At 40.6% G+C, this 25,402-nt stretch overlaps 1 protein-coding gene across 4 annotated transcripts in view; it reads right to left on the bottom strand.

Annotated features, from left to right (window-relative positions):
- larp1 (La ribonucleoprotein 1, translational regulator) overlaps positions 1-25,402 on the bottom strand; it is a 65,943-nt gene that overhangs the window by 4,179 nt on the left and 36,362 nt on the right. For 3 of the 4 annotated variants that reach the window (XM_031307959.2, XM_031307960.2, XM_031307961.2), the window contains 15 exons: positions 20,941-21,100; positions 17,166-17,300; positions 16,486-16,635; positions 11,965-12,127; positions 9,146-9,290; positions 8,565-8,739; positions 8,121-8,302; positions 7,633-7,725; positions 6,875-7,201; positions 3,557-3,680; positions 2,476-2,681; positions 2,214-2,320; positions 1,598-1,755; positions 452-596; positions 186-295 (listed from right to left, as the gene is read on the bottom strand). In XM_031307959.2, coding sequence (XP_031163819.1) covers positions 186-295; positions 452-596; positions 1,598-1,755; positions 2,214-2,320; positions 2,476-2,681; positions 3,557-3,680; positions 6,875-7,201; positions 7,633-7,725; positions 8,121-8,302; positions 8,565-8,739; positions 9,146-9,290; positions 11,965-12,127; positions 16,486-16,635; positions 17,166-17,300; positions 20,941-21,100 — 2,380 coding nt within the window. Of the gene's footprint in view, positions 1-185; positions 296-451; positions 597-1,597; positions 1,756-2,213; positions 2,321-2,475; positions 2,682-3,556; positions 3,681-6,874; positions 7,202-7,632; positions 7,726-8,120; positions 8,303-8,564; positions 8,740-9,145; positions 9,291-11,964; positions 12,128-13,531; positions 13,845-16,485; positions 16,636-17,165; positions 17,301-20,940; positions 21,101-25,402 lie in introns of those variants that run through there. The other variant, XM_031307962.2, reaches the window with a different exon arrangement.

Below are 25,402 nucleotides of genomic sequence, written 5' to 3'. Positions count from 1 at the left end.
AGACAGAAGAAAAAGTTAGTCCCAGTGGATTAAAGTGATTCTGAAAGTGAACCTTTTTCTTTAGAAGAGGAAAACCTGAGCAGAAACTAATACCACTGATATTCTATTATGTTTTTAATGTCAATCATGTTGTCTCTTCTGATCTGTGCACACTGTGGGCTGTTTCTGTTTCCAGGAATTCTCACCAGCCTCGTAGTCTTTTGTGGTCTCCTCCTGGAAGTCTTTAAAGATGTCTGGCCTGAACTTCCTCTCTAGACCGTAGCTGTAGTACCTGAACAGGCACTCCAAACCGTACCTGCAACATACCCCCACAAGTACACCTTTAATGCAGTTCTTTTGGTCCAGTCAACAGCTCATATCTTGTTTTATTAACTCCTCCACAACCACAAAACTAAACACAAAATCCTGAGAACTCTTTCTCCATCCATCCATCAGGGGTCAAGGCTCCTACCTATATCCTTCTTTCCCGTCCTCGACCACCAGCTGTCTGAACTCCTCGTACATCTTCCTGTTGAAGTGATCTCGCAGGAAAAATGACCAAAAGCGGAAGAGTGTGTTCATCTCCTGTGATTGGCCGATTCCCAGCCGCTTTCGCTCTGTAATTGGTCGAGAAGAGGGAGATTAAGTGGACAGGTTTACATGAAAATACAAAATGAACAGAGGTTTTTTTTTTTTTTTTTAACCACAGGAAGACCCTTATAGAGCTAGCTCAGGTTTGCCTTGGACCAGCTCTTAGTTATGCTGTTATAGTTTTAGACTGCCGGGGGACTTCCTTTGACACACTGAGCTCCTCTCTCCTCTCTCTTTCCACCTGTGTGCATCCATGTCCTAGAAATGCTTGTTACTAACTTAGCTCTGGGGAGCTTATTCCCCGGAGTCCTTTTGTTTTCTCGCCATGCAGTTTTCCTTGGATTAGGGTGACACCTAAATCATGGTTGCAGCTGTCGCCGTGGTCCTGCTCGGCGCCGTGCTACGCCCTGTTATGCCCTGCTATGTCCTGCTATGCCCTGCTACGTCCTGCTACGCCCTATTATGCCGTGCTACGCCCTGCTATGCCCTATTATGCCATGCTACGTCCTGCTACGCCCTGTTATGTCATGCTATGTCCTGCTTTGCCCTGCAGTGCCCTGCTACGTCATGAACTACTACAGCTTCTATTTCTAGTCATAGTTCCATTATCTTTATTGTGACTATAATTGCCACTGTTCATCACACCCCCAACCGGCACCGTCAGACAACCACCCACCAAGAGCCTGGGTCTGTCCGAGGTTTCTCCCTAAAGGAAGTTTTCCTCACCACTCAAGGTTTCTGCCTAAAAGGGAGTTTTTCCTCGCCACTGTCGCACTAAATTCTTGCTTTTGGGGGAATTACTGGAATTGTTGGGTCTTTGTAAATTATAGAATGTGGTCTTTACCTACTCTATCTGTAAAGTGTCATATCTCTTGTTATGATTTGATACTACAAATACAATTGAATTGAGGGAAAGAAAAACAAGACATTCAGTATGACTTCAGCATTATTAAATACTGAGAATAGATTGCACTGATATTTGAAGACAGACTAAATGATAAAAGTAAAATAAGAAGAAAACGTGTACCATTTAGGCAGCGCCGACGGTACTTGTGGTAAACATGTTGCGTGAAGCCGTTCTCCTTGAGCAACTCGTGTGATGGGTGCTGGAACTTAGGGAGGGACTGAGGTGTGGCCCCAATGTTACCCAGGGCAGGGATGCCCTCCGATGGGCTGGCATTAGAGCTGAGAGGGAAAAAGGTGGAGGAGGAGATGGAGAACAGAGAGTGAGTACATCCCACATCAAATATTAGAACTACTTGAAGTTAGTCCCGAGTCTGAGGTCATTTTCTGCAGTTTTACTTTATATTCATAAAAGGAAAACAATTCATTTTACAGTTTAAAAAGCCTAACATGGGATGGATTAAGGCAACTAAATGTGGTCCTTTAAAGACCAAAGTAAAGCCCTGAATGTTGTAGTATGTAATGTTGAGTAAAGGGTTTATGTAAGTAACTCAAATTAAAGCAGCCTATTTACGATAGATTTACGACTTTTTTTAATATCAATTTAATACTAATTAGAATGAATAAAATCACTTTCATCAGTGGAAAAAAAGGAACAAATGAGAGCAATTGTTGAAATATCGGAGGAGTTGTCAAAAGAAAAACAGCATACTGAGAAACTAATCTGATGCGAGTCTCACCTGACGGAGGCAGTACGGGAGCGATGCTCTCTGGAGTCCATTACCCAGCCGACGTGACACTCCATGGGTGGGTTGGAGCTGTGTCGGGTCTTCCTCTTCCTGGGCGTCTGAAAGGTTCCAGAGATGACATGTTTAGTCCACAAATGTTTAGTCCGTGTAGTTTCTTTATCCCCTAAAACCTTAAACCAGGTATCTGGACCACTGAAAAGGCACATTTCCACCAAAATAAGTCTGATTTCACCCTCACTAACAGCCATCTTACCTTGGCATCCACAGGTCGACTTTCCTTCACCACTGGGTAGAAGCGCGGCGTCATAGTCTGGTCCTTCCGGTGAGGCGTGCGAGGTGTGCGGGGCGTCCGGGCACTGCGGTAGTTGGGCGAGTCAGGCACCGTAGTCGGGAGCGAGCGAGCTATTGAGGAGGGCTCGGGGGCACCGAAGAGTTTGTTTGCCAAAGCGTCTGTGGGGACTGAAGACAAGACCCAAAAATGTTCACACTTTACATTTTCTAACCAACTGCCTCAAGACTGCCTTCACTTGTGTCTCAGCAATCCTGAAATAAAACTCTGGAATGTCAGTAAAATAGAAACAAATCGTCACAACATCAGTGATCTAATAGCTTAATTTATTTCTCAGCATGCAAACTCTGACTCATGATTGATGAACTAAAGTGAGCTGATAAACCACAGTTGTTACCACTTCAACGCAATGACAGAGAGATGAAGGAGCAGAGCATGGATTTACGACTTTTTAAGATCCATTTAATGCCAGTTAGAATGAAAACCAAGATCACTTTCATCACTGAATGAGAATTTTGGAAAAATAGGAGAAAACAAGCATACTGAGACCCTACAGACGAAGTTGGTCTGAATATAAGATGCCATTTTCCTTTTCTATGAATGGAGAATAACACCAGCTCCTAGTGTTACATTAAGGTTGTTAATGTTGCTAGGCTAGAAAGTTTAGGATGGTTCCGTTTTTTCTGCCACACAGGAAAAACATTTCTTTATCTTGTGATTTCTTTCAGAAAACATGTCATTTCAATAATTTTTAGAGGCCTAAAGAGGTTGAAGCAGCTAGTTTTTTCACTAGAAGCTAGCAGAGATTAGAGAAAGGTCAGAAAAAAATGCATTATTTTGTGAGGTTTGTGAGTGTTGGGATACAAACTTATCCCCAAAGTGTCAAAGGTTTTACCTCATCACCATCGTACCATATAATAAAAATGACTCGGTGATATTACAGTTTTAACTTCAAATCACATCGTCAATGTTTTCCAAGTAAAGAAAGAACGTTGATTATGTAAATCCTTCCTGTGTGTCTGTTTTATAGGTTTTTGGTCCTTACTCTGCTTGTGTCGTGGGGGGCCTGGAGGGACTTCCTGTTTGGGGTCGACAGGGGGTTCAGGGGTCAGGCAGTCAAATTCTTCGCGGCTGATCAGGTGGACCTTCTTGAAGTTCTCCACCTCTTGCTGTTAAAAAAAAAGAAGAAAGAAAGAACAACCGGTGTTTATATGACAACCTCTTCTTCCTACAACTCTGGTAGGCAAAGATCTGTAGATTACCAGTTTATTTTGAATTAACGATACAGAATACTTTCACAAGGAGGAATAAAAGGGTTTAGATACTGATACACAACAATGAAACGTGCCAAAAAAGGAAGCCCGGTACACACAACATAAATAAGACTCATTTTACAAAGTTTCACACAAACCCACACTGTACTGAAACTCTCTCACAAATATATATAAAGAGTAAATAAATAAAAAAATAACATGGGACAGTAAGGATCATCAACAGACCTTATCTGCAGTAACCTGGAGATTAAGATGCAGCAGCAAAACATGGCTACCAAAAACACTCTTTTCACCTTCATGACGTCTCTTACTGTTGTGACACGAGTACGCCAACCAGCTGAGTTACATCAACACACAAAACCCTGAATTTTCCACAAGTGAAAATCTCCTAATAACAAAACTGCTCCTCCTACAACAACTGCTCAATTTAAAATCTTACTATAAACACACAATGCACCAGTCCTCAAACATTTGATAATCTCACGCGTGTGACTCACACTCGCCCCTTCATTCCACCAAGTATCCTCCGATTTTTGAGCGTCCATCTTTGTCTACCCTCCTGCAGCCCGTCGGCTCAACCCCTCAGGCCGAGGCCTCGTTTGTGGGGTTTATTTATAAACAAGCGTCCTCTGTTCCACACGCAGCTGGATGTGTGCTGGCGAGCACGTGAAGGCCAAACAATGAGTTCAACAATGTTACAATGGGCAGCAATGACAACAATAACAAAACAAAAACAAAAAGATCTGTTCTGTGTCGGGTTTCTATATCCAGAAACAGCTCTAAATCTACTCATCAACTGGTCTTGGGCAGAAACGCCTCCAATCTGACAATGAGGTAACGTGGAAGCTGTCAGAAGAGCCTGATTCGAGTTACGTATCACTACAGGTTGTTGTTTGATTGTGTTGCCCTCAGCTATCCAGATATCCAGGTGGATCTCCACTTAAACTCAGAGATACCCTGTTTTGAGTCCTCATTTTTATCTATAGTGAGTTACTTTTAAAAAAAAAAAAAGATTTTGATCATTAAAAACCAAAAAACATTTATAGCACAAACGGACTTAGTTACTTTTCCCATGTGATTGCAGTAGACATACAATAAAAAAAATAAAATTTAAAATATGAATTGATTTTTGGAATTCTATGAATCAATTTTGAATCGGTAGAGCTTGAATCGCGATACGAATGTGAATCGATTTTTTTGCACACCCCTATTAGGTTTTTACTTTTGATTACCATGAGAAATTTCTGAGCTGTCAACTTCAAAAGAGGACTTCATCTACACATAACTTTTGGGTGGGTTGTGAAATAAAATCCAGTTGGAAGTCACTTTAAACTCAGTCTGAAACCTTTTTTTATGAAGGGTATCTTTCAGTGAGAATCACTAAAAACAAAAACAGTGAGCCTCATCTATGTTTAACCCTAACCTGATACCACGGTGAAGACATCACATGCGTTTTTTGGTAAACATTGTTGTTGAACACATCTGTGTTATATACATTTGGTTTATTTTATTATAAGTTGTAAAGAAGTCTATGTTTTTTAAAGGATAACTGATTAATTATTCTGTTTTCAGTTTACAGAAAAATGGGCCAATGAGATTTGGAATAAGCCAAAACTTTTGGTTTAATAAAAACAAAAGTTGAATTGAAATTGAATCTGCCTAAGAAAGGAAAGGATTTGAGTTTTTTCCAGCTTTCCATGTGGTGTCATACTGTTACATATGAACGCTAGTTGGTATTTAAGAAGAGGATCTGCTTTGTCAGTTATGCAAGTTAAATGAAGTAGAAAATAAAATGCATTTTGTTTTGTATTATCCTTTGTATCATTACTTCAGAAAGCGATTACTCAGTAAAACCCAAAGACTGCTTTCTTTTGGAAGATGTTAAAATTATGAAAACAATGATTTGCTTGGTGAAACATGAATGTCAAATATTATTTATAACCCCATATTACTGTAATGCATGTAATCCACATGTAATCCCATGTGGATAGATCTTTTTTCTTTTTTTTTTTATTATTATTTTTGGGGCATTTTAGGCCTTTATTCATAAGACAGCTGAAGACATGAAAGACAGGGAATGACATGCAGCAAAGGGCCGCAGGTCGGAGTCAAACCCGCGGCCGCTGTGTCGAGGAGTAAACCTCTGTATATGGGCGCGCGCTCTACCAGGTGAGCTACCCAGGCACCCAGGGATATGTCATTTTAACGGTAAAAACAATTAATTCTGTCTCCAAGTGTAGACTGAATTAAAGCGTAACTCTCGCCAAAATACAACCTAGGGTCTTTTTGTTAATGTACCTGAGTCAAACTTTCGTTTAAAAGCATATTTAGGACGGAATCGCCACTTTTACGATGTACCGTATTTTTGTTTTCCGGTCAAATGGCCTTTTGAATGGGAGTGCTAGGGGCACTTTTATGCTAGCCTCAAAATAGCTATTTTTAAAACACTAAGAAGGCTCGACACAACATGAAACTTTGCTCCAAGTATCACCAGGGTCTCTACACCTTAACTACACCGGTGCACAAGGGATATACTAAATCTGTGGCTACTTCTTTTGATATCGACTCGTTTTGACTGCCGAGGTGGTAGTGGCCGGAAACAACAAGAGCTACGGTGAGTTGTTAAAACCTTTCTTTTTAGTAAACTCTGGGTACACAAACAATGTTGTCAATGCTTTCGTTAAGGTGTAGAGACCCTGGTGATACTTCGAGCAAAGTTTCATGTTGTGTCGAGCCTTCTTAATGTTTTAAAAATAGCTATTTTGAGGCTAGCATAAAAGTGCCCCTAGCACTCCCATTCAAAAGGCCATTTGACTGAAAAACGAAAATACGGTACATCTTAAAAGTTGCGCTTCCGTCCTAAATATGCTTTTAAACGAAAGTTTGACTCGGGTACATTCACAAAAAGACCCTAGGTTGCATTTTGGCGAGAGTTACGCTTTAAGGCGTCTCTTCAAATATTGATGTAGGCAGCGGTTTATCTTGCTTTTTGCTGACTGTCTCAGCTTAACCGCCACCAGTGACGAAATTAGGACGATTATTTCAGAATTGTATATAATTCAAAGGTCAACCGTGCAAAATGACCTCACCTTGATGGTGGCGTACTCGGGCTCGTACGTGTCGTCCCACAGGTCCTGCTCGTAGTAGAAGAGCCCGTCGTTGATCACTTTGACCAGCTCGCTGGACAGCTTGGCACGCGATGTGTGGTGTCCAGTGCGGTCGCCCCCCGGGTGCTTCCTCAGGTAGGGTGGCGTCTGTGTCACGATCAAGATCTTGTTGACGTCGTGGTCGTCGATCTCGCCATCCGTCTCCTCGTCCGACCAGTCGGTGAAGGTGTTGCGCCGTCCGTCCATCTGCTCCATCTCCTCGTCAAACATGAAGTCGAGCTCCTCCGGTTCGTCCGGCTCCGCTCCGTCCTGAACAGAGTTAGGAATTTTAAAAAAAGGGAAATTATTAGAAGGTGTTGGCTGATTAGGTTCACTTTTTGATCACCGTACCTGATCACTTGCAATTACTTATACCAATTAGGTAAATTTTCAAGAATAGAGTTGTGATGTAGCCAAAAACACAAACAAGCCTGCACATCGCAAAGTGCAGAAATTTGGTCAATTATTTGATTATCAGAAAAGAATAATAATTATGATCATCAATTAGTCATTTAAAGTCATTTGTCAAGCAACATCCAAAATGTGAGGATTTGTTGGTCAGAAAATTGCACCGAATTGCTCACTTTGTCTGATCGTTACTACACTACATGACTAATCGACAAAATAATAGAGAAATCATTAGTTGCAGTTCTTAAAAGAATAATAATTAAGAAATAGTTCAAACACATTTTCTTCCTCACCTTATTTCCTGTGGTAGCAGGCGAGGGCGAGGAGCCAGACTGAGGCACCGGGGAGCGAATCGAGTCGTCCTTTTCCTTCTGCAACGACGGGGCCTACATCAGTCAACCACACAGGAGGGAGGAGGAGATACCAGGTATGAACACAAGTGAATGGAAGAAGGAAGGATGCTGACTGAAGTATAAGATGAGTACAGTAGTTTTGTTGTGCATAAAAACTTTTTTATAAAAAGGAAAGATGTGTTGAATGTTTAATCATGTAAATGAATCTGCCTGATGGCTACTTGCCAGCATTTATGTGCATTGTTTGTAGATTATTTCCATTGTCAATTAATCAATCAATTATGTTTTCCATTAATCGTCTAGTCATGTCAGAAAATGGTGAAAAATGGACATCAGGTTTATTTCAGAGCCATAAGTATATTCAAATTGTTTATTTTGTCCAAACAATTTAGATGGCCAGAATATGGGTGAGTGGCTCTGAACTTCACCTTCTCTGCGCTGAGCTTGGGTCTGGCCGGGGAGGGTCTGGGCCTCTTCTTGACCTCGATCCAGCACTCAGAGTCCAGGTCGGGGAGGCTGGCGGAGAGGCCCTTGGGCATGGTCTTGAGGTTAGAGGTGTCTAGTTCAGTCTTGCCGTGTTGCTTAACCGGTGTGGAGGCCCTGGGAGAGCCTGCAGCGGAAACAGAAGGACACAGAGAACATTTTGATATGATTACTTGAAGCTTAGATTTATTTTGAAAATAACGTTTCTTGTGAAGTTAGGATGAAGATGGGCACGTCAGGCTGCAAAAAAAGTATTATTTTGACTTGATTTCAACAGAAATCTTAGATAAAATGAGTCTACAGTAGAAATCAACAAAAGTACACTTGATTCCTTTTCATAGTTTGGCCCATATTTCAGTTTCATTGACATAGTAGATCGGACTGTTCACCTCTGGGCTCCTCGGTCATCTGCCTTGGGACAAACTCAGGGCAGTTGATGAGCTGGGAGAAATCGGTATGGGTTTGGTTTAGCATGGCAAGGCCCGGCAGAGGCCACTTCTCTGGGTCCACCTTCCGACGGATCTTCATGTCGATCACTTCCACTTCCTTACTGTCCTTCAAAGCCTGACAGGAGAGATGATGGGTCAATTAGTCTGTGCGATAACAGAAATATAGTACCACATCAGGATCTCACTGATGTCAATGGACATGACAGGATTTATTTAGGCATTTCTATTTGAGAAGGCAAATGTTTTTATGAAGAGCTTAAAGAAGAGAGATATGCTTTTCTATCAACTCCGTGTGATTTTAAAATGGACACCTACTATCACACAGTCCTGTCATGTATCTGCTTTACTTTCACACCACAAACTAACCACACCAGTTTCCTAGATTTCCCCCAAATCTGGAATTCAATTAACTTTGGGTAGAAAACGGTTGTTCTGACATTGTTTAAAACCAGTTTTGACTCCGCTAACCACATTATCACCTCAGATCATCTTTCTTCAACTTCACTGTTAAACGCGCTTACTTCCATGATGATATTGACGTCGGTAGTGAGGGCCTGCACTCTGTGGAAACTGGCGACGAGTGCGATGGGCAGGAAGCCCTCCTGGTCCATCTTCCTCCGCAGGAAAAAGTCACGCTCCAGGTTGTCCAGGCTGAAGTAGTACTCACTACAGGGGGCAGAGAAACAGGGAAACTAATCAGCTGTTTGTTGCCGATCTTTTCTTTTCAACTGTTCCTGCGTCTAACATGGGAGGGACTAAGACGCAAAGAAAAGACACATGTAAGGGAAATGAAGAGACAGTTAGGATAAATAAGAAGCACCCAGTCAGATGACCAGAAAAAAGAATGAAAACAGGAAGAGACCACACTGGACTGCATTAATGTGATAGAAAACATGCAGTAAAAACACTGAAAACAGGCATTGCTTTTTCAATGGAACCAAAAACCTTCCAAGGAACCACTAATCAAAACCAGAATATTTGACAGTCTCCATGTAAGTTGATACAGATTTAAACTGAAGGGGGCACTGAGTGCACACAAGGAAACTGTTATGCTCTTTCAGTTAGGTGCCAAAAAGCCCACTGTATCACACACAGTGAAGTATCTTCATCTGCCAAACTTTAACTGCAAACCTGTTGTGGTTCGTTAAGGACAGAATTTAGGGGAGATGCATATTTTTGTTTAAATAATGTTATTTGTGTTGTATGTAAAATTAATCTGATTATTATAAACACTAGGAACGTGGAACGGTACATGTATTCGTATTGAACCGGTTAAACGGTACAGGCGTCACGGTTCGGTGCATTAATTTACGCGGAGAATACACGGTATAAAAATAAATAAAACTTGCGTGCAAATTAATTAATGTATCCAATCCAATCCACTTTATTTATATAGCACAATTTAAACAAACAACAAGGTTACCAAAGTGCTTTACAAAGATAATAAATGTAAATAATATCAACAATGACAGCGACAACGAAGACCACAGCAGCTCTCATGGTGAATCCAAAGCCTCATGGTGAATCCAAAGCCAGGGAATAGAAATATGTAATGTAATGTAATGCGGAACTACTATTAGATACGCAGGTTCTAGGGACACCTAATCTGTAGCGCCGCCTTAGCTCTGAAGCTCTGGCGCGCCGCCTATGTAGCCGAGCTCCGTCCATGTATGCCGTTTTAGTGAGTCAGAGATAGCTGCATTAAGGACGAGTATGGCGAGTGGTGGCGACCCACAAGAGTTAGAGGACCCGCCGGCCTCTTTAAGATTGCAAGTTTGGGAAAACTTTGGTTTCAGTTCCAGTAGTACAGGCGAGAGAGTGGTGGATAAGACTGCTGTTGTAGATTAGTGTTGCGTTTCCAGCGTTGCGGCTCCGAACCGTAACGTTAGTTGGGACAGATGCCTTGTTTCTTCAGGCTAACTATATTAGCTTTAGCCAGGCAGGGAGCAGCTTTCTGTGGTGAAAAATGGCCGGGAGAGGCGTGATAACGTCGCATTAATCAGGTTATTTTGTTCATCTTTGCAGAGAACAGAGATGCGGTATTTTTAGTTATAGTTTTATAGCTGATTGTCTTATTTGTTTACAAGTTACAGATGGAGTCTGGAGATGATGCGGGGTACTTATTGTTTACTGTTTACATCTTGTTTACACACTTCAGGCTATTGCAGCTAGCTCAGGGAAGAGACTCTATGACACCAGGTGGTACAGCCTGAAACATGCACAATAAAAAAAAAAAATTGCCTTCTGCATTTTTGTTTTGCCTCTACCTCCATTGTACCGAACTCGTACCGAACCGTGATGTCTGAACCGAGGTATGAACCGAACCGTGACTTCTGTGTACCGTTCCACCCCTAATACACACGAAAGTAATTGTCACAACTTAGTCTGTTATGAGAACAAGCAAGATATCTCCAACTCTACCATGTACAGTAGCAAGAAGGAGAGAGTATAGTTGCATTGAATGTATTTATTTCAATCAATAAGAATCACAAAACATCTCATCATTGATGGCAGTCGACTGTTTATGACCTGCTGAATAGAAAACAGTTTTTTGCTTTCATCATATTTTAGTTTCTTTTCTTACTCAGATAATGAGACAAAATCTAATATGAACCAGAATTGATCAAACCTAAACAATAACCACCCTATAGACCATCTCAAAGGGTTTCTGCAGTGTTCACCAGATTAAAGACATTTTAAAAACCCCACAGAATGCAATTTAATACCTTTTTCAGCTTCATACTGGTCAACGAATGATTCACGGTACTACAGAAAAACATTTTATATCTAACATAGAAGAAAAACTAACTTTATTTAAGACTTTTTAATAAGGCCTTTTTTGAGGTTACTGTTTTTAAGACTTTAAGACCTGCAGATACACTGACATAAACAGCTTCCTTAACATACTGCAAGCTTGTAGTCAGAACTGCAGTCAGGTAAGAAGACGATCCAAAGATGACCAGTTGGACAAATAGAATCTCATTATTTAATTTGTTTCAAACTCCCACTAGAGGTACTGTCGCTACAGTAGGGTTTGTTCTCTCAGTACGTGGGACAAGGCAATGTGTAACAGTAACCATGTTATTTATTATTTTCTGTTTTGTTTCAATGCTGAGATCAGAGTTGTGAAAAGTTCTCTTCATTGAAGTTTATTCAGAGAAGAGACATGAAGATCTCATCATTTCTACAGCATGTCAGCAGATTAGATCTGACTGCAATCCTGCAGTAAAGCTAAAGACTTGGATAAAAAGCCACTGCTAGAAAACTCTTGTTTCTGGTACATGTTCAGTGTTTTAGCACTACCTTTGTCTCGTTCCTGTAAGAGAGGAGCTAAACTTACATCTGCCTCTTGATGTAGTCCTTCAGCAGGTCCTGGTCGACGGAGTAAAGGTCGTTGCTGCTCATGTTGTCGTAGTAGTAGGTCACCGTGTTGCCAAACTTCTGGGCGTAGGGTCCGTCTTTCGTATCGTATGACTTGTAGCCGTAGTGGTAGTCATAGTGGCCTTGACAGGACAGAAGATGGACAGAGAGATTCAGATTAGGTCCTCAAATTCAAACCTCATTTAGTTTCTGAAATGTCAAAAAATGTCTGTTGAAAATACCACCTAGACTAAAAATAAATTTTAACACATTAGAGCAGCTGCTTGGCATTTTCTGACTCCACAGAATCTTTCAATGCGGTTTAGACCATTTATTTTAACAGTTACCCGGTTTCTTATCCTTCACATCCAATTAGTGTTTTCATAATGTCTCTTTCTTCACTAGTGAATCTTGTTCTGCTAAGCCAACCACAGGTGGTTTGCTTTTTGTAGTTTTCTTTACACTATTGGTATTTGATGGAGGGACGAGTCAGAGTTAACATCATGTCGCTTAATTATACCACGTTTTAGTTTAATATAGCTGGGCGCAGTTTCAATATTTAGAGTTAAGTTGCAAGTAGATAAATTACCCATGTATTCAGCCTACAGCGGGAACACACCGTCAACGCTGCAAAGCACAGATTTGTCTGATCGTGCGCATGGCTGTTCATACCAGACAAAGCGGTCACAAAGCGATCCTGTATCTAATCCTGCTCCTCTCTACTCGACAGCACGGCTCGCTTTCGCTCTTGCTACTCATGTGTTTTTGTTAGTTATCCAACACCAACCTCCACTACCTCCAGCCAGGCCACTTCAAACTGTGTGTGTGTGTGTGGTACTCTGTCTGTCTGTCTGTCTGTCTGTCTGTCTGTCTCTGTGTGCCTGATCGCGTGTCTCGCTAGACACAGCTGAGAAGTCAAGACTGCTAAAATCACCATAAACCTGAGTGTTTAATTTTGAAATTTGTTTTATTTTGTAAAGTATCCGGCTGCTCTGTGGCCTTCCTGTGTTTGATTACCTACTTAGCTTGACACATTTGCTCGAGGCAGGCGCAGCCACTCCGCGCCTGATTGCAGCCGATGTGGACAGACAGGTTGGATCACATAAGCTCCAGTGTGTTTTGGCTGAGTCCAACCATTCTTTTATTGAAACTTTTCTCTCCATCAAGCAATTATTACCAAAATTTGTTTGAATTCAAAATATGAGAAGTTGTGGGATGTGGGAGAACAGACTTCAGGAGCGAGAGACATAATCAAAACAAAACCGCAATCAAACTGCTCTTTTAGTATAGAGCAGAATATAAAATGTATACTAAAATATACATCCAAGTTGTAGGACACCTATCACATGAAATATTTCAGATATAATAAGAAAAACCTAAAAATATAAAAAAAATGTCATTGTAAATATGGCATTAAAAACAGATTAGAGAGTGAATGTAGTCAACAAACAAATGTGTGAGTGTACTCGAGTATGTGGGAACAAACATGCGAGAGCCGAGTAAATACACAAAGACACAAAGTTCATCTGCTCAGCATTAACTCTGACCGTTTCTTCAGTGCTGCTGAAAGTCAACGTGTTCTCAAGTAGACGGGAGGGAAGTAAAACTGGACTTAATGGACGATCACTCTTGTTTGCTCTCACTTTTCTTCCCTCTTATAAAATTTAAAAAGGAAGCAGTGTTTTCTCTATCTCAGTCTGGGGAGGGGAGTAAAAGGAAGGAGGAGGCAGAAAACAGAAAGAGTGAGTGGAAGGAGAGTGAGAGGAGGGGCAGTAAGAAAAAGCAATGTGTATGAAAAGAGAGTGAACAACAGGGAGGAGAGAGAGGGAGAAAACTTCCAAAACTAACAGGCCTTAGGGGGAACCTGCTTCTCCTGCTGGATCTAACAGGCCTTTTCCTCATTCCAACGCTCACTGGTTTTTATTGCACTTTTTTCTTTTCACTGTAGCCTCTGTGGGGCCAGTTTAGGTAACCAACCACCCAGTTTGAGAGCAGAAACACAACCAAAACTATGTTCTGTAAAGATTGGCTGGACACTATTTTCTCAAACATGCTAGATTTTGTTGGCCAAAGTCAAGCTTTTCTACCTTGTAGCAAGAAGAGGATGAAACAGCTAGTCTGGCACCTTTAAATATGACTAATTAACACATTATATCTTGTTTGTTTAATCCAGGCAAGTCACAAAACCCGCCCCTAGTTTGCAAAGAAATACAGTACACTTACATAACTCCCCCTAAAACCACAAGTTGGTGTTCTTACATGCCACTAAAAAGCAGAGGATGGATCTAATTACCTGTGTGTAAAGCTTTATTTACTATAGCTCTCATAGGGCAAACACATGAGCCACTACCAGCGGTAACTGTCTTGTCCCAAGGTATAAAGACGTCTTTTGGTCAGTTTGCTTTCTCTGCAAAAGGGGCTAAAACTCTGGAACGCTTTACCTACTAATTTAAAGCTAGAGACCAATGGCAATGATTTTAACAGAGGACTTAAACAATTGCAAAAATCAAAACAACAGTAGTCACACGAATAATCTACTAGGGCTGCACGATTATGGCCAAAATGATAATCACGATTATTTTGACCAATATATTGATCACGATTAATTATCACGATTAATTGTTGATTTTAACCAAAACAAATTGTATTGTCCCCTAGGCTAATTATAACTGCTTTCACATCCATATTGTGCTACATTCCTCCTTTGTTGAAGGATACTATGAAGGAGTATGCCATTTCAGCTGTTGTGCGACCGCTTTCCAAACATGCGAGTTTGCCGTGAAAAGATACAGGCAACGCAATTTTCTGTTCACGTTAACAGTGCATGTTAAAATCTGGTCCCAATAGGGAACCAGTGCCCGGTATCCACCGGACGAAATAGCAACGCGGATTATGGTGCCACTTAAATGTCTGCGTTGCGCTCTGATGCTCCAAAACAGACGTTAGAGGCAACAGAAACATCGCTGCATGTCACGCTAGTAAACACTAATAACACGTTACACAGCAGCTAACGTTAGCCTACCATTAGCTACAGTAGTAACTGGATTAAACACGGTTAAAATGCTGACAGCTAAACGGTGTAGTGCGACTGTATTTCACTGTAGAGGATTCCAACAGCGGGACGTACAACAGTCTGCCGCTAAAGCTATGAGTTAAAAGACTCAAACTAGCACTGGTCACTGCTGTTGTCTGAAAAACAACACAGACGGGACAAAATGTCGCGTTTGCTGGTAAACTGGTACACCTTGTGACGACTTATGACCGACTGCTATCTGTTGTGGAATTTTCGAATTTTCCTCAAGTTACTCTGTCCTCTGTGACTGTCAACATCTAAACTAAGCTGCGCGGTGCAGGGAACCACTCTGATTGGCTCATGGAGGCACGTGTTCAGAACTTCAAAAAAAACCAAAAAAAAAACTTTGATACAGAGCGTTCTATGAACGGAATGAACCATTTTAAATATCGCTCGATCACGTAAATTTGATCGTGGGAAGCCAAAATCGTGATCGTGATTAAAATTTGATCAATTGTGCAGCCCTATAACCTACCACTGGGTTATTGTCTGATCATGTTGCCTTTGTGCTATAACTTATGTATGTAAATAATTCTAAATATATTGCTCCTTTTTTTGCTCTTTTAAATTGATATATATATTTTATCTTTTCCCTTTCATTATTGACATTACTATTATTACTTTTACTAATAGCACTGTTATTACTACTTTTTTTTATGTTTTCTTGTTTGTTATTTAGTTGGGTGTTGAAAATTAGCAAGTGTGCTAAAACACTCAAGCAATGCATCTGGTTCAGCCAATGTAACTGATGTCCATGTCATACAAAAATCTAATCTAAAAATCAAATGGAAAAAATGTGTGGTGCTTCAGTGATTAACTCAGTTGTGAGGAAAAGTGGCTGTTTATTAGTGCCTTGTCAAGCAACACACCTGCTTGACAACACCTTGACAACACCTACTGATGGTAAGCTGAAGTTTCAAGTTCCAGTGATTTTTTTATTAGCTTCAATGCTGAGATCAGAGTTGTGAAAGTTCTCTTCATTGGTGTTTAGTCAGAGAAGAGACATGAAGTGCTCATCACTTCTACAGCACATCTGCAGGTTAAGTCTGACCCATACATCTCCAAGTACATTGTATTGTGTTTAACAAAACAGCCCTTAATCCTGCTATTAACATTGTCTGCCTTTTTATCATGTTTCATTTTGTATTCACTGTATGTCACTGAGAATTCTTTATGTTTGAGTATCAACGTCACAATGACACATTCTTGCATCATTTGTTATACTGGTAACTCAAATGAGACACACACACACACACACACACACGCCAGTATTGTTTCAGAAAAAAAGGAGGCTGATGACCATCTATTTTTGAAACATATTTTGAGGACAGAAAAGTGGTAAATTTGTATTTTTGTTTTATATGCAAGTTGTATTTTACATTTGTTTCTATGAGTGTCTGTCTATGGGTGAAAAAACCCCACACATACCTCTCCCGCCTCTGCCTCGTCCCCGACCTCTTCCTCTTCCACGTCCGCGACCTCTGAACCCTCCGCGGAACGGCGCTCCCTCACTCTTCACACTGGACACCTCGTCGTGGTCGTCACGCCACTCCCGCTCGTACTTTTGACTGTGCCAGTCTGCAGGGAAGCAAACAGCCTCTCCGTCAGCACAAACACATCGTCATACTGGACTAGGAGAATAAAACTGCTATGAAAGGGAGTTCTCTGCAGAATTATTACAGTTTTTAATTAGAAGAAAGTTAAGTTTTAACTTGAAATCTTGGGCTTACCAGCAGATTTAATGTCCTCTTAGCCGCCAACACATTTCATTTTCACGGTAAATATAAGAAACCAAGTTCCTTATACTGTGTACATTTAAACAGCTGCGCTATTAAAGCAGAAGTAGCAGATCAGTAGGCGCACACAGATCTCTCCACATCCTGTTGCTGACTCATGCACACCATCTCATCCAGCTAAATGCAGTAAGGCCAATAGTTTAACAGCTACAGATGCAGAAATACTGACACAACCAGTTCAACAAATTAAAATCTGCTGCTCATATTACACCAGCTGGGTGGGATTTCACTTCAAAGTCATTTTTTTTGTAACTCTGTGGGCGCCAACATCTACTACCTTTCAGCTGCAGTGAGTACCCTGAACAGACTGACCTCTGAGATCGTTCCTGGCGTTGGGAGGCAGACGGGGGTTTTCGTTCTGTCTGCTGTTGTTCCTGGAGGCCGAGCGCTCCCTGGGACCCTCGGACTTCACTTCGATCATCAGGGGAACCCACTTCTGCTTATTTCCTGTTTGTAACGACAGGGAGAGGCAACACAGTTAGAAAACATTTTGTCAGTTAGGCCCTGATTCAGCTTTGAATTCTGAGAGGTGTCTGCAGGAATCATCTAAATATTTCCATTAAAATGTTCTTTATCATAATCAGACATTTTTATTGTCCTTCAAAACCAAATTTTGTTTTGAAAAATATGTCAGCAGGGTAAGGGGAACTTTTAGTAAAAATGTAGTTTATTTTCTGCCGAAAATGCATTAAACTTTGAATATTTTGATTTTTTTTCTTTAGACTACCCCCACTATGGACCTTATCATTTAAACAGTTGACTATAGTTGATCTACTACTGGATGAAATTGGCATTTTACTCCACTTTCTTTGGAAAACATTCTTTTATTTCTCCTTTTTTCTTTACAACACTAAGAACAGCACCTACATTTACTGTGTAATGATCTGTGTATCTGTCTGTTTAATTGATGACACCAACCTTATTTATTTTTTTTAAAAGCAGCCAAAGAACCCACTTTATAAAAAACGTAACTAAATTGAAGACTTTTGAAGGCCTTAAGACCTTTAAAAAGCCATTATTATTAATTGATAAACTGTTGGGGACCTACAAATGCCCCGTGTATAAATATAAGATGTGCAATGCTATCAATGCTTATTCAAACATTCGTTGAACTTTCATTCATTGTCAATGGGACAGTCTCACAAGTAGAAAACAAATGCTTACTGTTGGATTAAATAATGATAATAAATATGTCAAACCTTTCGTATCACTACTTATGAAGAAGGAAAGGAACACAGTTTGCCTTCAGGATACAGCCACCAGTAGATTCAAAATTCCCAGATGTCCACTTTTACCAGTTTTACCAGGAAGATGGATTTTTGGAAATACAATAGCACCTTTGTATACTGGATGGTTAGCTGCTTCTCATAACTTTCATTATGATGAATTGCGATCATTACTGCTGAGTCTTTTATTGGTGAAACAGCATAAAGTCTGCTGCAGTACCTCAGCTGGCCAACAGAGTGCATCAGTGATCTGCTGTTTAAAACATTTGTCTGTAGGGGTGTGTGGATGTGTGAGTATGTGACAGATAACAGACGCAATGGTCGAAAGGAAATGAAATGACAGCCAGTTTTAACTGACGTGGCCCTGTGTCTATCTGCTGGCTGTGTAGGTAAGGGAGGGAGGGAGGGAGGTAGGGTAAGAGGGAGAGAATAAAGGGGAAAAGAAGAAGAATATAGACCTGCAGATTACACCGTGGCTACTGAGTCACGAATACATTAGCCAAAACATAAAATACTGCTAGAACAACATCAAAACAAGCTCACAACACTTTATACTGTAGCATCTTTTGACAGCAGCAATGTGGGAAATCAGTTTAAGGGACAGCAAGATGACTGACCAAAATTTTAGACCAACAGGCCGTTGTTGATTGATTGTGCAATTAATCAAGCTAAGACCCCCCTCAAAGTGAACGTCAAACAACAGCCCAGGGGCGACAAATTTAGGGCTTAAATTTGGCTTAATCTGCCCAGCATGAGTGTTTAACTGATTTTCTTTTCTTTTTTTGCATTAATGCTGAGATCAGAGTTGTGAAAGTTCTCTTCATTGATGTTAAGTCAGAGAAGAGACATGAAGTGCTCATCACTTCTACAGCACATCTGCAGGTTAGATCTGACCGATGGTGATGCAAGATTTTATCGTTTTAAATAAAACTGACTTAAACTTGATATTATATAGGTTTATGCTTATGCACATGTTCTAAAAACACATAGCCTAACTGAACTGGTAAAAGGGTTCCCTGGGGTGAAATCCTCACCATTGCCGTTATTGTTGATGATCAGCACAGTTGAATTTTGAGACATCAACCGTAAACTGGGAAATGTTGTGATTTGGGGGAGTAATGGGGTAAAATAATAAAACATTGTATGTTTAATCACAGGATTAAAGCGGTTTGCGTCCATACAAACATATTGACTGTCCTGCCCTCACCTCATCCTTTATAGCCACGTTTCTCAACAGTAAATCATCTGTTGAGTGTTTGATGGTTATTATGTTTTCCTTTTAAATGTAACTGCCTAGAAACAAAACAGAAAATAATATTCCTCTCATTCACAGCACTGCAGCGCTGTCTCTCTCTCACTTCGCCCGAGCTCAACGCACGTCTGCACGTCTTTTTGAGTCGGAATGTCGACAGCAAAGCCTTACTTTAATTTCAATGATATCAAACATAACCTAATTCAATGCTAGAGTGCTTCCTTGTTTTGTGAATGAAGTGGTAAACAAGCTGAAGCAGCAGTGCTGTGTGTGTTTGACCAATCAGCTATGTTCATCCCTGCAAACCCCACCCCCGAAAGTACTACTAGTCCATAAAAACTCAACAACACTAAGTCTCTACTTTCTGGTTGATGCAGATTCTTACAACTTAAGGGTTATAAACTGGCCCGAGTAGGGTGCCAGTGTTAGTTAACCTGACGCGCCAGATGGTGTGTTACACAGAACCATCTGAAAAGCCGTCATCGGAAACTGTTTGGAAAAGGGCAGGCACTTTCAAAAAAATACCTTGCAGGTGACTGGATGAACCATCTGTCTATCATGCCCGCCATTTTTTTTTTTAAACCAACAGTGGCGGCCGTCACATGTGCCTTAACCACGCCCGTAGCTGCCAGTAGCGGCTCACCACAATTGATTCGGTAAGCTGGTAGTTCAGACACAAACATTACTTGAAGCCTGACAAGATGGATTTTTGCTTAATATGTAGGTTTGGGTACCGTTCACATTTTTATCAATTAATTATTCATTTATTACACTGCACTGTAACTTGTATTCTTGTATTTTATTCTATTTTAGCCTTTTTTATTTTTTCTTTTCTTTATTATTTTTTTTTTATATTTTTTGTTTTAATTGCTCTTTGTTTTATGTAAAGCTTTGCTAGTCTGTCACCAGGGAACAGAAAACCCTGTTGTGCCTGTCTCAGAGGAAGTGTCATGGCTCCGCGACTGCTTTCGGCTTGCCATTATATTATATTGCAGCGAACGCTGTCTGCGTGGAGCTTTGAAAAGTGTAACCATACTTGCGACTGCTTTATCTTCATTGCTGTCACTGTGCCTTGAACAAGGTGCAGAGGAGATGTAGTTTCGCTCCGTCTGCTGGGTTGTCGGAGCTGAGCCCCTCTCTCTGTCAAACATGCAGAGACGACAGCGAAGCTCGCGCCTACAGGCTCTCAGGTACCGAAATTTGGCACAGATTGATTAAACGTGAATCGGTCCTTGGGAGTACTGACGTAATTCGGTCGGTACCCTAATACGTACTGAGTTTGGTGTTTGAGTTTACTGAGTGATGTGACGTTTTGAATCTCGCGTGATGTCGTGCTATATGCAAGAATCCAGCTGCAGTGCAAGTGTTGTTACCTCGATCAAAAATCCTCTGTATGGTGGCAATTTTGTGACATCTCAAACAAAGGCCACTCTTAAGGGTACTTAGGTTCAGCTGCGTGTGAGATAACATTACTATAGTTACCACAGTAACTACTGTTGGATGTTAACATGCTGCAGATGCTAACCTTAGCACATGCCACTGTTTAGTATTCATTCCTTGCTTGCTAAAAATAGCATGCTAACATGCCAGTCCTCTGATCCACATTCACCTTTTTTCTTCGGTCCGTTCTTCTGGGAGTCGTCATCGCCATTCTTCTCCTCTCCGGAGTCGTCCGACTTGGCCTTCAGGTTCTCCTTGCTCTCCTCGTTGCTCTCCCTCTTCTCCTTCGACTCCTTTGACTCCTTCTTGACGGTCGTCTTCTTAGGAGCCTGGAGAGGAAACAGGTTCAGACACTTAAAAAAGGGTTGTAGAAACAGTTCGGTCCATCAAAAGAGGATTGAAGACCTATTTAAACAAGACAAGAATTATTCAGGACTTCACACAAAACTATTTTTGGGCAACACATTTTTACAGGACATGAAATTGACTGAAATAAATGCCACAGACGCAATGTTACATGCTCACATATTCACACATTATTTTCTGATTTAGCAAAGTGGAATCTGAGCTTAAAACCACATATAGTTTTGGTTAAACATGCACAAGATTCCAGTCAGGCAATAGACTGTTTGCTTAACCCCTCCCCCAAAAAGTGACTAGCAAGCAATATATAAAGCTATGCTAGTCATGTCATGCCAAAGCGGTGGGCATGGAGCTCCGGTGAAAGAGATACTTGAAGGGTACCATCTTTACTTTTAGCTTTTCCAAAGCCATAAACTGACTTTTTGCCTGTGACATGTAGCTTTAGCGTACATTCATTCAGCATGATATAATGTATGTAGCCAATGTATATTGAAGACCATTAAAATGAGTCAGACGGAGACTACATTATCAGCCAAATCACAGAGTTAATGTTATCTTAATTAGCTAGCTACAGCTGATAAAAGCTGCTTACAGCAGTTGTCTTTTCAGCCAGCTAGAAATGAGAAGCCATTTTGTTTACCTCTGTGAAATCAAAGGCTGACTGTTTTTAAATTACCTAGAATTTTGAGTGGTAAATAACTAAGGGAGGGGCTGGGCTTAGCAAACAGTCGACTGCTGCAAATGATTAGATGTTTCTTAGGCAATATCACAATCAGAGCATATATAGCAGTGAAAAATTAACGTTGTCCAGCAAATCCTGCACTCATTTATAAAATCTACTAGTATGCAAACGTAACATTTATAATCTGTAACAAAAGCGTAAATAAATAAATCCAATGAGTATTTTTGAAAATATACCGTTTTAGTATACCATACCCAACAATCTAGCTTGTGGAATAAAGTGATACCAGCACATAAACACATTTTGTTTGCAGAATGAGAGGTTTTATATTCAGATCGCTCAAAACAAACAGAGAATCTTATCCATTCATGTTGAAATTACAAACACAACCTCGTCAGCGCCACAATATAACAGGGACAAAGAGGACTTTGCATGTGGTTTAGAGGTATCTTTATCCTATTCAGTTTCATTATCGTCAAATGTTTGACTGCAGCAGAGCAACACGAGTACACCACTGTCCTGCAGCCAAGCCTGAGCAAACACACAGTAACGGACACAGGGTAGTTCACCATTTATGAATTGCCTTTGCTGGTTATCTTTTTCTCACAGAACTGATATCTGAGTGTATTCAAATCAAACAAAGTTCAGCCGCTCATCTGTGCTACGGCAGCTCAGCTATCAGCAACACACACATATCTGAAAAGTTTGACACTCCTGAAGGATTTGCATAGGAGTCATACAAAGCATTTGACTCAAGCTGAGTAACATTTCAAGCCCCAAACCACTCTGTCCACACAGACACGCTGTGACATGCTCAGTCTTCAAGGTATCACATCACAAACTAATCTAATCACACTGAACTCAAAGTCAAACATGCACTGTAGTTCCTAACAACATTTAATACTGAGTTGCACCAAACCGCAAAGGAGGCACGAGCAATTGTGTTGTGCAAATTATAACCTTTATGAAATATACTGGTTTTAAATGATTGTGATTCGACTGGCGGAGAAATCGCATTTCCAAATCTACCTAAAGGCTGCAGTGCTTCTGATCCATGCGCTCTTTACTTTTGGTTGCATCCAAGGTTATTAGTGTGTTTAACAACATTTTAGGGCTTTTAATGTGATGCTCTTTAATACTATCCACTTCAGGGGTAAAGGAGGATCTACCCGGGCTACATACACTGTGTTCCAAATTATTATGCAAATTATATTTTTCACTGATTTTCCTAAATAGTCAATGCAAATGCCATTCAGTATAATATTCAAGTCACCAACCGTTAGGGTATAAGTCGAATTTCATTGAACAAACCACCCAATTTTTTTTTTAATATTTAAAAATAAAAAACTGAAAATGCACTGTTCCAAATTATTATGCACAACAGAGTTTCAAAGCATTTTATAGGTTGTAAAGAACTGAAAATGGTCATTTGCTGAATTTGCAGCATTAGGAGGTCATATTTACTGAAATCAAAAGCTATTTCAATCAAACCCATCTTAACAGGGCCAGTTCCATGTTAACATAGGACCCCTTCTTTGATATCACCTTCACAGTTCTTGCATCCATTGAACTTGTGAGTTTATGGAGAGTTTCTGCTTGAATTTCTTTGCAAGATGTCAGAATAGCCTCCCAGAGCTGCTGTTTTGATGCGAACTGCCTCCCACCATCATAGATCTTTTGCTTGAGGATGCTCCAAAGGTTCTCAATAGGGTTGAGGTCAGGGGAGGATGGGGGCCACACCATGAGTTTCTCTCCTTTTATGCCCATAGCAGCCTATGACACAGAGGTATTCTTTGCAGCATGAGATAGTGCATTGTCATGCATCAAAAGATTTTGCTATGGAAGGCACGGTTCTTCTTTTTGTACCATGGAAGAAAGTGGTCAGTCAGAAACTCTACATACTTTGCCAAGGTCATTTTCACACCTTCAGGGACCCTAAAGGGGCCTACCAGCTCTCTCCCCATGATTCTGGACCAAAACATGACTCCTCCACCTCCTTGCTGACGTCGCAGCCTTATTGGGACATGGTGGCCATCCACCAACCGTCCACTACTCCATCCATCTGGACCATCCAGGTTTGCACGGCACTCATCAGTAAACAAAACTGTTTGAAAATTAGTCTTCATGTATTTCTGGGCCCACTGCAACCTTTTCTGCTTGTAAAGAGAAACTCATGGTGTGGCCCCCATCCTCCCCTGACCTCAACCCTATTGAGAACCTTTGGAGCATCCTCAAGCAAAAGATCTATGATGGTGGGAGGCAGTTCGCATCAAAACAGCAGCTCTGGGAGGCTATTCTAACATCCTGCAAAGAAATTCAAGCAGAAACTCTCCATAAACTCACAAGTTCAATGGATGCAAGAACTGTGAAGGTGATATCAAAGAAGGGGTCCTATGTTAACATGGAACTGGCCCTGTTAAGATGGGTTTGATTGAAATAGCTTTTGATTTCAGTAAATATGACCTCCTAATGCTGCAAATTCAGCAAATGACCATTTTCAGTTCTTTACAACCTATAAAATGCTTTGAAACTCTGTTGTGCATAATAATTTGGAACAGTGCATTTTCAGTTTTTTATTTTTAAATATTTAAAAAAAAAAATACTGTTTTCATTGGGTGGTTTGTTCAATGTAATCGACTTATACCCTAACGGTTGGTGACTTGAATATTATACTGACTGTCATTTGCATTGACTATTTAGGAAAATCAGTGAAAGATATAATTTGCATAATAATTTGGAACACAGTGTATAAACTTCCTGCGGAACCTACAATTACAGTTTATCGTTTAATTTATGCACTTTATATATATTATTCCCAATACTGTTTTGCTAAATATGTGTATTGTGTTAAACCCTTTTCAGACATGTTATATGGAACAGTGCTGGCTTCATCCATCTTATCTGTTAAAGAGATGCCTCTCTGTCATGAAAACAAAGGTGTCAGTTATGTAAAGGTTTGTTATGGCCATTGGTCCCAATACTTGCCCAATAACAGATGCACCTGGGTGCGAGAGGAAGCTGCGTTACTGCTGGAAAACATCAGTTTTGGATTTGAAAACATGTTTATTAAAGCCTTAATTAGTGAACAAAACATTTATTTAGAATATATATAGCTAACTATTTTATAACGACTAAGAATAAAAAATATATATTTTATGGCAGTAACCGCAGCGGTTTGAATGTTTTCACAATACACGCGCGGTACGTAATAAGGTGGCCACTCATTTTTTTTAATTAACGCACGCACGTTCTGTGATTTGGGCCTCGGGCCGCTCCGTAGTTTGGGAAATCAGAAAGTGATGCAGCATAACGTTGCGGATTGCTAGCAGAAACAAACCTTGAGCAAAAATTGATAAAGAAAAGGATCTATTGAATGGCAAGTTCAATGTCAAAGCCCTTCCAGATGGTTCTCTCGACAAGACTAAATTTATTTGCATGTAAATTGAGTTACCACCGGAGTACGTCGAGTCTCACACACCACTTGCTGGCCAAGCATACTGCTGATGCAGAGAACCCTCCTCCCCCTTATGAAAGGCAGGCCACGCTGGATAGTTTGCAATAGAGCCGCCTGGACAACTCTTATGGG

This window comes from Sander lucioperca, chromosome 13, assembly GCF_008315115.2.
Source record: "Sander lucioperca isolate FBNREF2018 chromosome 13, SLUC_FBN_1.2, whole genome shotgun sequence".
NCBI lineage: Eukaryota > Metazoa > Chordata > Actinopteri > Perciformes > Percidae > Sander > Sander lucioperca.
This window is presented reverse-complemented; position numbering and strand designations above follow the sequence as displayed.